This window comes from Onychostoma macrolepis, chromosome 10, assembly GCF_012432095.1.
Source record: "Onychostoma macrolepis isolate SWU-2019 chromosome 10, ASM1243209v1, whole genome shotgun sequence".
NCBI classification, from domain to species: Eukaryota; Metazoa; Chordata; class Actinopteri; order Cypriniformes; family Cyprinidae; genus Onychostoma; species Onychostoma macrolepis.
In genome coordinates this window covers 7444523-7459844 of record NC_081164.1, presented here as the reverse complement: position 1 = coordinate 7459844, position 15322 = coordinate 7444523, and the positions used below count along the sequence as shown (strand labels likewise).

At 34.0% G+C, this 15322-nt stretch overlaps 2 protein-coding genes across 2 annotated transcripts; one reads left to right on the top strand and one right to left on the bottom strand.

Moving 5' to 3' along the window:
- The first annotated feature begins 328 nt into the window (after positions 1 to 328).
- On the top strand, positions 329 to 9244 carry ggcx (gamma-glutamyl carboxylase). Its single transcript, XM_058789661.1, has 15 exons — positions 329 to 518; positions 1206 to 1415; positions 1499 to 1657; positions 2542 to 2707; positions 2793 to 2871; positions 2981 to 3087; positions 3190 to 3353; positions 3433 to 3737; positions 4872 to 5003; positions 5319 to 5470; positions 5585 to 5754; positions 5837 to 5967; positions 6083 to 6230; positions 7550 to 7754; positions 7840 to 9244. Exons 1-15 carry the CDS (start codon positions 488 to 490, stop codon positions 8003 to 8005), a joined length of 2325 nt encoding a protein of 774 aa, XP_058645644.1. The 5' UTR covers positions 329 to 487; the 3' UTR covers positions 8006 to 9244.
- Positions 9245 to 9309: 65 nt separating this feature from the next.
- snx24 (sorting nexin 24) lies at positions 9310 to 14494 on the bottom strand. Its single transcript, XM_058789662.1, has 7 exons — positions 14198 to 14494; positions 13764 to 13847; positions 12300 to 12404; positions 12098 to 12192; positions 11924 to 11953; positions 11593 to 11657; positions 9310 to 10355 (listed from the first exon to the last, which is right to left on the bottom strand). The coding sequence occupies exons 1-7, from the start codon at positions 14264 to 14266 to the stop codon at positions 10285 to 10287; spliced, it is 519 nt and encodes a 172-aa protein (XP_058645645.1). The 5' UTR covers positions 14267 to 14494; the 3' UTR covers positions 9310 to 10284.
- Between the last annotated feature and the right edge of the window lie 828 nt (positions 14495 to 15322).

Below are 15322 nucleotides of genomic sequence, written 5' to 3'. Positions count from 1 at the left end.
GATATTGAGATGAAACAACTAACTTGACTCGTAATCTTTAAACTGCAAGCTTAATTTTTTCCACTATTTTAAGACAAATATGCTGGGACATTAAAGTTTATTGCATAACATAAATGGCTTCGGTATTCAGCTGAGATATTTTCATTCACTCTAAAATAGAAATGAAAAAATGCTGCAACCAAAAATCAAACCACAGCCACCCTGTGACGTGCTCAGCTTTGACCACTAGAGGCGCTGCTCGTTTCCACTTCGCCATTTTTGGGCGGGGCTTAGGACGGAACCAGCCAATGAGCGTCCAGATATCTCCGCAGTGCCCTACCTATCTGCGGAGAGCCGACCTTTCAGGGTGCTGTGTGTCTGTTCGACACGTCCCTCACTCTCATGTGGAGAAGTCTACCTATGTGTCGGTTATGAAAGCGTTTCGGTCGGTTTAAGACTGACAAACCTTTTGTAACGTTTAGCGCAGACTGGTTTCATAACCTGCAACATGGAGCCAGGGGCGAGTGACGCGACAGGAGGTAAATACTGTATTACTACAGTAAAAGTGGCTTAAAGAGATGGTATGGATATAATCCTACCAAACAACGTTGCATACTTGGACATTAGCTTTAGTATGTATTTGATAATTTAAGGTTTACACATTGTTTGATTAATTAAGAATAGTAATACTTAAATGCAAATAGGTGTTATTTGATTTGTTTAGGTTGAGTCGAAAACAATGCGCGCATTGTTTTGTGGTATACTATGAAGTGTACTTATAAGAAAATGTATTGCCCAGATATTGAATTCTCAGTTCAGTTTTATTCAGGCAACTTTGTATCAGATGTGTCTCCTAAAATGCATTCAGCTAAGAAAACAGACACAAATGTTAACATAAAAGTTTAAAGCTGTAAAATTAAAATGGATAGTAGGCCTATATCTCAAATTATTTGATCAAAAAGCAACATAATAAGATTTTATTATTATTATTATTATTTGAGTTCATATTGAAATCTCTGTCATTGAAAACTTTGGTAAACTTGAGCACAATGTGAAACTCTAGAGATAAGATGTGTCTCTATAATAATGTTATTTTTTCCCCTCAGGATAAAAATTTGATATACTGGAGACTTATTCTAAGTGTCCATTTGCTCTCAGTTTAATCTTATTGCTGTCTAGGAGAAATATCTGAGACATTAATGAGATTCCATTTCTCACTTTCACAGGTGCTCCATACGTTGAACCATCATCCAAAGTGAAGAAAAAGAGCAGTACGGAGAACAAACAGGAAACCTTGGCCCCATCGGAGCAGACCAGCACTATGAAGCGTCTCTTTGGCTTTGAGAAGGAAGACATCTCCTCATGGCATCGGCTGGTGTGTCTCCTCAATCGGCCCACTGACCCGGCCTCATTGGGCATTTTCCGTTTCTTATTCGGTGAGTACTCATTTATGCATGGCATATGAAATTTTACATAATTCTGAATTGTGGTTAGGGTGTTAATGTGTGCTGTTTATCAGGTATGCTGATGGCGCTGGACATCACCCAGGAGCGAGGCCTGAGTCATCTGGACTACAAGTATTTAGATGGGGCACCAGTGTGCCGCTTCCCCCTCTTCAACTTCCTGAAGCCCCTTTCCATGGACTGGATGTTCTTTGTGTATTTTGTGATGTTCCTTGGTGAGTTCCTCAAAAAAGTTTCTATGAAATACAACATTGATGCCATTTATTCCTATATGGCTTTGTTTCTGGAAGTATTTTTGCACATTCATGTTCTCCAAAGGCATTTCAGAGTTTTTATCTTTAAACTAAAAAACATCCAGCTCCGGGAGATAATTAACTTTAATATATTTTATGAGTAAACCAATCATCACAATGCAAATGACATAAATCAAAGCAATGATATAACGTAAAAATACTTTTTTATATTTACAAAATAATATTATATATAGATTTAATTTGTATTTATATTGTTATTTATGTAATTTTTAAAAGTTTTATATTATTACAATTTTTATTTAATATATTTTATGTAGAGATTCACAATATATTGGCTCTTGGACAATATTAAGAGTTTTTTTGTTTTGTAGTTATTTCTGTCAGTTGATATTTAATTGTAAATGCCTCTATTTTTATATCTAGATTACTTTTTTCATCATTAAACAGTTATAGTCGATCTTTAAAAAAACATAATTTAAAAACGTAGAACTTTAAAAAATAATCCTGTTAAATGTAATCAGTAGCAAAACTCAAAATATGTCCATATTTTATTGTGTACAATAATGTTTTGATGCATAAATTCACTTATTGCATTTAAGATTATTTATTTTAGTTTTTAGTGTTTTATTTTTCATTTATTTTGATTAAATTGTATATTATTTTAATATTGACCATTTATCAGTTATCAGCCATAACATGGCTTATTTGTATCGGCCAGAATATAGAAAATTAGTACACTTATTTTTACTTTCAGAACCCAATTGCATCGATCTAAGCATATGTTCTTTGTCTCCTTAAAGAAGTACTGCATTCATGAGAATGATCATCTTGTATATGTTTTGCAGGCGCTGTTGGTATCATGCTCGGCTGTTTTTATCGCCTTGCCTGTCTTATGTTTATATCCACTTATTGGTACGTTTTCTTCCTGGACAAAACAACCTGGAACAATCACTCTTATCTGTACGGACTCATCGGCTTCCAGCTCATGCTCATGGACGCCAACAGATACTGGTAAAGTTAGACTTCCTGTAGAGTATTTGGAGACTCACACTTAAATAAACTAAACAAATATATTTGACACATTGTTATAACGCAGGTCATTAGATGGACTTCGAAACCCCAGGAAGAGGAACGCCCATGTACCGCTCTGGAACTACACTATGCTAAGAACTCAGGTCAGCTGATGAATCTCAATTTGGCCAGAAATATCAACCCTGTGTTGTAGGAGATTATCTGCATTGATACAATTATGATGAGACATTGAATGTTTATTGCCTTTGACAGATCTTCATAGTGTACTTCATCGCTGGAGTCAAGAAACTGGATGCTGATTGGGTGGAAGGATACTCAATGAAGTACTTGGCGCACCATTGGTTATTTGACCCTTTTAAGTGAGTATATTGGCCTCCGACAACTTCTGCCCAAGTATAACGCACTGTATTTATGGATCAGCGTCATGTTTGTTGTTGTTTTTCTCTTTTGCTCTGTTTCAGACTGATCTTGCCTGTTGAATTGATCAGTCTGATGGTGGTCCACGGGGGAGGTCTGATCTTAGACCTCACAGCTGGCTATCTGCTCTTCTTTGATGCCACACGTCCTTTCGCCTTCTTCTTTGTCAGCTATTTCCACTGCATGAATTCCCAGCTCTTTAGCATTGGTAAAAATATCTCTAAAAACTAGTTCACCCAAAAGATTTGCGATTATGAGGACTTCATTATCTGTATTTTTATCCTCAGGAATGTTTGCGTACACTATGTTGGCCACAAGCCCTCTCTTCTGCTACCCTGACTGGCCCAGACACTTTTTCGGCCGTTTCCCAGAGTTCCTCCAGCCCATACTGCCCTTCGTCTCTCCTGCCCCGATTCCTAGCTCCTCCTGCGTCTACCCAAAACCACCCAGTGGGTCTGGAGAACAACAAGAAGAGGCTCACGCTGCTCCCAAACCCACCACACCAAGCTTCAAGCACAAGTTTAGAGCCATCTTCACCATCCTTTACATCATGGAGCAGTTCTTCTTGCCGTACTCGCACTTCATCACGCAGGTGATTTACGTGGTTTCAGTGCAGTTTGATCTAGAACGTTCAGTCTATCAGAGGATACAGCGCTTTCACAATCAATGTAAACACAGATAGTGAACCAAAGCAAACATCTGCACAAACCTTTGGAAGAGAAATCACAGGCCTTGCTGGGAAGAGATTTAGTCATGATGAATATTGTGTAGATAGGCATGCTAAGACAGACATCACTATGGGTAGAGATTTGAACACATTCTGTAGACATGAATGATACCTCAGATTGTGAATCTTGTTACACACTATTGCTATTATGTTTACATTTGTACAAGCACACTTACGATTATGTATACAGTAACACTCATAAAAAAATCATATAGTCTTGCATTGAAGGTGGGACCTGAGCCATATCTAGAGAAAGTCACAGAGACAGGCTTATTTGACTTGGGCTAGACACCAACACCCTGGCAACACAGTCTTTTGTATTTATTTTTAATAAAAAGTTCTTTAATTAATAATTAAATAGTAATAATAATAATTTATTATTATTGTTATTTAACTTATGTAACTATTAATAATAACTTATTAATAATCATTTCATTTAATAATATTGTAACATTATTATTATTATTATTATTTTCTGTTGTTTAATTTAATAATAATAACATAAATTAACCTAATTTTCATTATTAATCATTTTAAATCATTTTAAGTTAATTTATTAACATTATTTAATTATAAATCATTACTTAACGTAATGTCACTTTTTTTTTATTACTATTATTTTCTATTAATTTAATTCAATAATATTAACATAATTTCACTTTGTTTTATTATTATTATTTAATTATTATTCATTATTTAACTTAATGTAACAATTTTTTTTAATTATAATTATCATTTAATTATTAACATTATTTAACTTAGTATCAGTGTAACATTATTATTTGTATTTTTTATTAATTCTTTAATTTAATAATAACATAATTTAAATTTTATTTATCATTATTGTTTAATTATTTAACTTAATGTAACATTTTTATTATAGTTATTGTTATTTAATTATTAGTCATTATTCAACTTAGTAACAATGTAACATTATTTTATTATTATTCAGAATATAAGAATTTCAAATGTTAAAAATTGTATCTCTTGCCTATACAGGGCTATAATAACTGGACAAATGGACTGTATGGCTACTCATGGGACATGATGGTTCACTCTCGCTCACATCAGCATGTCAAGATCACCTACAGAGACGGAGTAACGGGGGAGATAGGATATCTGAACCCTGGCGTGAGTCACGTGATAAACACAAAAATGTTCAGGTTAAATACTGCTTAAGCTCTATTGGTAATCATTTTGACACGTACCTCAGTTTATGAAAAATTGTATGTCTTGTAGTTTAATGTTTCATTTACTTGCAGTCGAAGCATATGGGGAAAAGTTATTCTAAATTAATTTTTGGATACTGTCAATAGAGCTTAACTTGTTTTGGCCCACAATATTCTTCATTTTAGCACTACACCAACTGAAACTCATTGAAATTGTACCACTGCATTATAATGCTTATTTATATATGCTTATCTTCTTTTTTTCAATGTGGTGCAGGTTTTCACTCAGAGCCGGAGATGGAAAGACCATGGAGACATGTTGAAGCAGTATGCCACCTGCCTCAGTGAAAATCTGCCTCACTTCAATATCTCAGACCCAGAGATCTACTTTGACGTTTGGGTGTCCATTAACGACCGCTTCCAACAGAGGTTAATAATGCTTACACTGTTCAATTTACATTGCTAGATGTTCTTCGATTCCCACAAAATGATAACCCAAGACTTTATTAAAGGTAAAAATATGTCTCTGTTTCTGTCCTGCAGGATATTTGACCCACGTGTTGACATCGTAAAGGCCGATTGGTCACCATTCCGGCCCAATTCATGGCTCATGCCGCTGCTCGTTGACCTCTCACCGTGGAGGACTAAATTTGAGGAGATTGAAGGATCTTTAGACAACCAGACTGAGGTGGTCTTCATCGCTGACTTCCCAGGTACATGTCTGTGTTTTTTTACTACAGTATCTTATTTACCCACACAGATGCTCAGTTACTACTGTTGTTGTTGCGTTCACAGGCCTTTATCTTGAAAACTTTGTGAGTGAGGATCTTGGAAACACCAGTGTTCAAGTCCTGGAGGGTCTGGTGAATGTTGAAATTGTGGACGAGAAGAAGAACTATAGTTTACAACCTGGTGAAAAGATGCAGGTACAATTGTTTGTTCCTCTTTAATGAACTCTGATTCATTCTACTGTAACATTTTAAATTCTTACTATTATTAATGTTGTCTATATTGAATTGATAAATGTCATTGTGTATTAAGATTCCAGCTGGTGCGTACCATAAGGTGTACACTGTGTCTGAAGGGCCCTCATGTTACATGTACATCTATGTAAATACTACTGAAGCGGAGCTTCAGAAGAACTTCACAAAGCTTTCTGAACTTCAGGAGAAAGTGCGCAATGGAACAGGTAGGTTTTTTTTTTTTTACATAACATGGGAAAACTTTGATTTCACAACTATTACAAATTCCATCAGATTAAAGGAACAAACGTTTTTGAAATGAGTCTCTTATGCTCACTCAACAAATGCTTTAAAAGGTCAGTATTTTTGGAGTATTCCATCTTTGTGAAAATCTGTTTATTGTTTACAGTTTGGTCATTTTTTTCCCTTTTTATTATTTACTGAAACCCAAAAATGAAAATCAGTCATCTTTTACACACCCTCATGTTGTTCTAAACCTGTATCACTGTTGGATTTATACTGTAGTATATTAAATTGTAGTTGTAAATACTGTTTTATGGTACTTTATTTTTGTTCTTGTTTTTAATTGAACTTCCATTGTATGGAAAAGAGCAGCCCGAACATTCTTCAAAATTACTCCTTTTGTGTTCCACTAATGTCATACAGCTTTGGAACAACATGAAGGTTTAAATTTAGAATTTTTGGGTGAACTATTCCTTTAATTATGGAAGCTTATTTCTCCAACGGAATAAAAAAAAAAAAAGTAATTGTGACTTTATTCTCACTATTCAGACTTATTTGAGAGTTGTAAGTTTATATCTCACAATTCTGATTTTACTTTCTTATAATTCAGCAATTCTTAAGGCTGCATTTATTTAACAAAAAATACAGTAAAAAATTTTTTCTATTGTAATATATTTTAACATGTAATTTATCTGTGATGCAGATCTGAATTTTCAGCATCATTACTCCAGTCTTCAGTGTCACATGATCCTTCAGAAATCATTCTAATATGCTGCTCAAGAAATATTTATATTTATGTATTATTATTATTATTATTATTATAGTTGGGCTGCCTAATATTTTGGTGGAAACCATGGTACCTTTTTGTCAGTATTTTTTGATGAATAAAGTTCAAAAGAACAGCATTTATTTTTAATCAATCCTTTTACTACCAATTAATTAAACTAATGCATCCTTCTTTAAAAAAAAAGAAAAGAATTGTCAGAAAATATTTTATCGACCCAAACTTTTAGAATCAGAATTTTAAACGGCAAACCACATTCACACCAACAATCCAAATTCAGATTTAATTCAGATTAAGTCAGTGTAAAAACCTTTTAGACACACAACAAGAGCCCACAACATCTTTATTTAAAATATGAACGGAGCTTTGCTTGTAAATACACAATAATTGTCTAGTTCAAACTCTTTCTGGCTTTTGTAGTGAAACATCCTTGAACATCAATGCGAGTAAAAGAAGCAACATTGTTTTTTGTGTAGCTCCCCTGAAGAAGCAGATGTAACAACTTGTTTCTGTTTGTAGAAACCGAGCCTTTGCCTCCTGAGCTGCAGCCACTCATCACCGGTCTCGACGACCAGGACTCGGACAATAGCGTGATCGACCCTGTAGTGCAACTCTTCCTGAAACGACAGAGGCGCATGCAGGAGGTGAAAAAGAGACGAGAAGCTTCTATGATCGAAAGGTTCCAGAGATTTGCCTCAAAGAAATACTACTCGATTAGAAGAGGGTATGTTGAGGCGTTAACTCCGATATTACATGTATACAATCATGACAGTACAAGTGAATAGTGTTATTTTGGTTTATCTTTTGAGGTTCCTGATGACAGCCATCGCTTTGCGTAACCTGGCCGTGGGTTTGCCACCGATCGAGCAACTGACAAGAGAAGTGGCCTATGCCAACATGAAGGAACCCGAGACCGAGACCGAGACCAATCAGGATGAGCGTCTTAAAGATGAAGTGGGCCACGGAGAGCTGTGAGAAAAGACACTGTTACTGTGGGTGATCTGGGATTGCAAATCAACAAATGCTTTAATAGGTCAGTATTTTTGGAGCATTCCATCTTTGTGAAAATCAGTTTATTGTTTACAGTTTGGTAATTTTTTCCATTTTATTATTTACTGAAACCCAAAAATGAAAATCAGTCATCTTTTACTCTCCCTCATGTTGTTCTAAACCCGTATGACTGTTGGATTTTAATATTTTATACTGTAGTATTTTATACTGTAGTTTTAAAGACTATTTTTTGGTACTTATTTCTGTTCTTTTAAAAAAAAAAAAAAAATTTAACTTCCATTGTATGGAAAAGAGCAGCACGAACATTCTTCAAAATTACTCCTTTTGTGTTCCACTAATGTCATACAGCTTTGGAACAACATGAAGGTAAAATGAGGATTTATATTTAAAACGTAAACTATTCCTTTAACTATGGAAGCTTATTTCTCCCACGGAATAAAAATATTAAAAAACAGTAATTTTGACTTTATTCTCACTATTCAGACTTATTTGAGAGCTTATATCTTACAATTCTGACTTTTTTTCTTAGAATCCTACCTATCCAAATATTCAGAAAACAAATTGCTCATGAATGCGAGAAGAAAACTAAAATAAAAACTCATAATTACATTTTCTATATTTTTATTCTGTGGCAGAAATAAGCTGCCATTCTTGAGTCTTATTTTGTCTTTTTCCCTGGTTACTGAAATTCAAGTAAAAACACTAAATATACTTTGTTCTTTTTATTATTTGAGAGTAGAGTATTTGCTAGTGTAAAAGCTATTAATTTACTGTCATTTTTTTTCCAGTAAAAACTAAACTATGTTTAATTGTGAGAATGTTTGAACCTTACCTTTTTTTTCTTAATAAAACCAAAGCGTTTAACTTACAGTTCACCCTTTAGTGCTTAAGGTATCCTGCCATGCATCGTCTCATTACAGGATTTATGCATACTTTAAATCAAATGCAGTTAGACACAGTTTTTAAATCATCTTTCAATTGGGACAAATCTTGGCTGTAAAATGTGCCAAACATGGACAGGTACTGAATTGCCTTTTAATGCATAAGTTTCATTATGCAAAATGCTGCATTATAAAATAATTATTTTAATTATTTTTTATGCAACATAAACCTTCCCACAGCTTTTATATGCGCACTATGATTGTAGGATTATGAAATCTGTTCAAATGGGATTTATCTATGCGTGTCCATTTTTGAATAAACAAAGTGCAACACTACCTCAATGTGTCATTATAACGTGCTTGAAAGATGACAAAGTATTTAATGAATGAATAAATGTGATGTTTTATTGCTGTCAGGTTTAAAATGATATTCAGTCACAACTGATCTTTTCACCCTTGTTAAAGTGCATGAGTCAATCCAAAGTGTCAACAATAAAACACACATAATGGAATGGCACATTGTCCATACGCAGAATTAAGATAGAGAACTGCTTGAAATGGTACATGACAAATCCTTTATAACATTTAGACAGGTTAAACTTCTCAAACTGCATTATCTTCTCCATTACTATTTCCAACTGTAGTGAAAAGCTTTTACAACTAGTGTTCATGCACTCATACTACACAGTGAAGTTCCTAAAAATATTAGACTAATATTAGTCCAGACTAAACTGCATTTTCAAAGAAGGTAGTCCACTGAAAATGGTTTACTTAGCTGCAGGTTAGCAGTGGAGAACGCTAGGTTTTGTACTTTTAACAACAGCTCTCTTTCACAGTTTCGGGCTGTAACATAAGACATTTAAACTGGCTTTACCAGTTTGGTTCATTTAGTACTTCCCTTTTTGCTAATTATAAGCCAAGGCTGGTAATCGATAATTGCCACATCAAAAACAAAGAAACACAATAACGGTCATACAATAATTCAGTACATAATGAAAAGGTTCAAGGCTCTTCCAACAATTTCCTTATTTCATAAGTCACCTCACTTGGAGAAACACGCAGTCAGTGGATCCTTCTGACCTCATATATGACACGAGGAGAGATGTGCAAATATATGCGGAGGTACATCTGATATTAAATGAGACCTTGATTTGACATATGAATGTTTACTTTGTGTAAAACTAAAATCTCAATTCGTGCAAAAACAGAACACAAAAACAAACCAGAATCTCATGGAGTGCTGATGCCAAACTACAGTCTTAAGGCTGAGTCTGTTAAACTGGTGCTGCGTGATTTAGTGTTGGTAATATGAATCCCTTTTTATCTGTGAACTTGACATGACGTCGTCTGTAGTGCTGCGATCTAACTCGTCTGGAAGTCTGGGTAAAATATTCCACGTATCACACCTTCAATAACCATATTAGAAAACGTATCTGCAAACAATTGAGAAACATTCATTAAATGTATTTGTAAAACAATACATATGCACATGCAGAATTTATTACAGGGTTTTTTGTTTTTGCAGCATGTCTTTTGGTAAAATACTATTTATTACAACAAGACAAGAAACTTTAATTACACAGAAAAAAAATGAGCAGTAATTAGACTGATTTAAGTTCTCGGCTCAGTTCAATTCAGATATAATAATATGTGATTCAGTGAGTGAATGAGTCATATGAGTCAGTTCAGCGAGGATGGGAGTTGTCTGACTGATTCATAAGAATAATTCCTGTGTTTAAGTTAGCTTGATTTACAAATATATACAGTTGTGCTCTTAAATTTACACACCCCTTGCAGAATATGCAAAATGTTAATAATTTTAACAAAATAAGAGGGATCATGAAAATATCATGTAATTGTCTATTTAATACTGTCCTGAATAAGCTATTTCACATAACAGATGTTTATATATTCTCCACAAAATAATAACTGAATTTATAAAAAAATTGTTGTTTATTTTAAACTTGGCTAAAGAAATTAATACTTTTAACTCTGCAAGGATGCATTAAATTGATCAAAAATGACAGTATGAATGTATATTTTAAATAAATGCTGTTCTTTAAAAAAAAAAGAAAATCATGGTTTACGAAACAGCATGACTAAACACTGATAATAAAAATAAAAGTATTTTTTTTTTTTTATCAGATTACTCATATTAGATTTTATTTCTGAAGGATCATGTGACTGACGACTGCCGTAATGCTGAAAATTCAGCTTTGCATCACAGGAATAAATTACATTTTTATATGTATTCAAATAGAAAACAGTCATTTTAAACTGTAATAATATTTCACAATATTACTGGTTTTACTGTACTTATCAGATAAATGCAGCCTTGTTGAACATAAAAGACTTTTTTCACAAATCTAAACTGCAGAACATATGTATTAATCTATAAGTAACATTCATTGTATCCACAAACATATGCACATTTGTGTTTGTTTTACTGTTAGTTCATGATGCTTAATGCATTAGATATTGTGAACTATATTTAACATCTATATTCACTTTTATATCCGTGTAAGTTAACAAAACTAATTTTATTCAACATGCATATTCAAAAATGTTTATTTATTAGTCACCCATGAACAGGAGTGAAGAAAACATAAATGCATATGAATTCCTCTCCACCTTAAAAGAAAAAACAAGAAATATGAAGGACAGACGTACCGTTGGTGGTAGGCAGCAGATAGGGATCCCTCAGGAAGAGAAGTGCTGGCTGATGTGTCAGTTTACTGCAAGGTTTGGGGAGGAAAGGTCAGAGAGAGAATGACTCACAGACTAGTTGGGTTTCTGATGACAGTGTTAAAAACACAAAGCTGACTGTGAAATTTATCATGCGGGGGTGTCATTTCCCAGCTAGCGCAATAACTTCTCAAAAACGCTTTTATAAGAGCACTTGACATCAGAATGGCTCTGAAATGGTTTGGTTTTTATAGAAAAACCTGTTGATGTGCTGTGCTTCCTTCAGATGTATTACTGTAATAAGTAGCCAACATACCTTGATTCCTCTGATTCAGTTTCAAATGACCTAAACAGAAAAACAATAACTTTAACACACGTACACTGTACAATGATCTTTTTTGAATGACTACTTTTAAATGTCTTTGTTTGTACAAAAGTCTGCTTTCTAAGGCCTTTACTTCAGACAAAATTACACACTATAAAGCCTTACCCACAACTCTCAGTTTTTGGCAGTGACGGGAAATGGCGGATATTGAGGAAATCCAAGAATATCTTTGGAAGAACCTCATTTTCCATGATTATAGTCTACACTCACACACACACAGAGAAAATCAAATGGTTATTCCAGAAAACAGGAAAGGACTGTTTTTCATCATGTGATTTCATTTGTTGAGCATCGGTTCGATCAATACCTGGAGATAGAGCTCGAGTCCCTGTCTCCTCTGCTCAAGAACCTTCGGCACCCAGTTCCTCACATGCTTCGAAGGGATTTCTGGAGGTTTAATGATCTTTTTAAGCTATAAAGAATAGATGATAGGGGGAAACGTGTTACAAACTGGCCAGAAGGTGTCTCTAGCGTTTACACACGGGGCACTCACGTTCTTTCGTGGAATTTCTGCATTTTCAAAAAACTGTAAATTGCATAAATGTCCGTTTCATCTGACACTGACTTCAAATATCCTCTTTCCTTAATGTACACTATCTTATATGATGTACTGTAGCAGCACACAATAAACAGTCAACAATATTATTCTTTCTGTACTTTTTCACAAGTCCATGCTGTTGCTCACATTCCAGAATTCCTCTGTAAAATATAAACAGTAATTATGTATATTAGCACTCCTTTGGAATGACCCCGGGGCCGCTGTGAGAATGTTTCAGGACAAAAACTAGTAGTTAATACATTTAATGTCTTTAGTTTTATTAATTACCAATGAAACATCTTTACAGCATATAATTTAGGCTATAATTTAGAAAAGAAAAAATATAAAATTGTAATAAAAATATTAAATATAGATAAATATTACATATCAATGGAAACTTCCATATTGTGATAAGTTTTGTAAATGTAATAGAAGATAAGGAAGTCCATTTTAGAATGTTTAATAAAATTTATCCTATAAATTCCTCCATTTCTAAATATTGTGATGTTGATCATTTTGTTTCAGAAGAAACACCCGACAATTTATTTAATTGTAACATGTACGTGAATTAAGTTCTTTAATTACATCCCTCAGACTTGAGACTAAAGATATTTTCATATTACGCTTTTCTCCTATGTGTATTTTGTTTTGTTTTTAATTATTTGAGATATTATTGTGATTTCCCTGTTCATTTATGTGATTTTACATTCTGCAAATAAATAAATATTATAAAAATGTATATATATTTTTATATTTTATTAAATATATATATATATAAAGTGTGTGTGGTCCGTTTTTTTTAATGGAATGAATCATTCAAAGATAAATAAAATACAAACAAAACAGAGGGGGCAAATTTGCATTTCATGCAAACTATAAATACAGTTTATGTATAATTATGTATATTAACAAATGTTAATGACTTGAAATGTTAAAAAAAATATATTCATAAAAATTAGCATTCATTGCATTTAGCAGACGTTTTTAACCAAAGCAACTTATATTTCAGTCATAACATAAGATGAATAAATGCTGTACTGTTCATCAATAGTTCATATTAGCTGTTTAATCAACTAATGTTAACGTATATAACCTTGTCATAAAGTGTCACCGGAAAGCTTTCTCACACATAAAAATGTGTCTAAAAATAAATTGTCTGTGGCTGAGCCCTAGATACTCACCCTAGATTTACCAGAAAACGCATTACACCATAACCAATGTATGCATGCTTACCATTTTATGCAGAGCGTGAAATTCACTGTATCGTTTCTCGACAGTATGCTGTCTACCACACATGAGCACCTCGATCTTAAAAACCTGGTGAGAAAAAGTGCGCTTCCATTATTTCTTTTACATATTGTGCAGTAAACAAGAATGTCTCTTTTGTATAACAACGAATTCATTTTAAATACATACTATATCAAAACCTAGACATCATTTAGTGCATCATAAGGCGGGGTTGGAGAGTTACAATCCAGTTCAAACGCGCATCAACATGCCCCTAGTAGTCGGTTCACTAGGTTTTAAGACACTCCCAAAACGTCTACGCCTCAAAATCGATATTAATCGTTGTTGACTGAGGTGAAGCGTGTTGTTTGCTGTCGTACATTTGAACTAAAGCGTGTTTACGCCCGCTGGCTCGATCTGATACGGGATTTTTAACTCACCGTGTAGCCCTTCTCCACGTTACTGCCCTCCGACCGAAAAGACGGGATTGACACCTCTATAGGATGCATGATCCGGCAAGATATATCCGTTATTATATGGAACAGCAGGTCAAATAACTGTACGAGATTTTTGGTTGGTCCTTCACTGGGATTTTAATGGTTGTCAAGTTCACTGGGCGCCTGACATGAGAAGAATTGAAAATATTCCACGCGCTTCTTCTCCATCGCGCGCAGGAGTCTGCAGATGCAATGCTGCCACCTGTGCTTCTGACAGGGAAATACATCACCAGCCCGGCACCCAAAAAATAAACATTTGCTGGAAATTTAGTCACCCTCAGGTCTGCCAAGATGTAGATGATTTGGAGAAATGTAGTGTTACATCACTTGCTCACCAATGGATCCTCTGCAGTGAATGGGTGCCGTCAGAATGAGAGTCCAAACAGCTGATAAAAACATCACAATAATCCACAAGTAATCCACACAAAGCCAGTCCATCAATTAACGTCTTATGAAGCTAAAAGTTGCACGTTTGTAAGGAAAAAAACCCATCATTAAGACCTTTTTAACTTCAAACTGTTGCTTCTGGTCAAAATAGGAGTGAAACTCCAAGAGGACCACGGAGGATGCCAACCCTCAGACAACATACACAATTACCAAGTTAAGTCTGTCATAACTTCAATATATTGGGTTTCTTCTTCACATATGTATGTGTATATATGTGTGCATGTGTGCATATGTGTATGCATGTATATATATGTGTATAGTAGAAACTTAATTTCCTGTAAAGCTGCTTTGCAACGATTGTATCGTAAAAAGCGCTATACAAATAAACTTGAATTGAATTGAAATTGCAGAGGATCCATTGGTGAGCAACTGATATAAAGCTAAATTTCTCCAAATCTGTTCCCATTAAGAAACAAATTCATCTACATCTTGGAGGGTATTAGGATGAGGGCATTTTCAGAGCTATTCCTTTAAATGAGAGAAGACTTCTGCTGTTCTTATGATAATAAATTTGATTGCAATTTCAATAAACTCATATCATTTTCGTAATTTTTGAAAACTTATATATATATATATATATATATATATATATATATATATATATATATAATTTGTAAATTC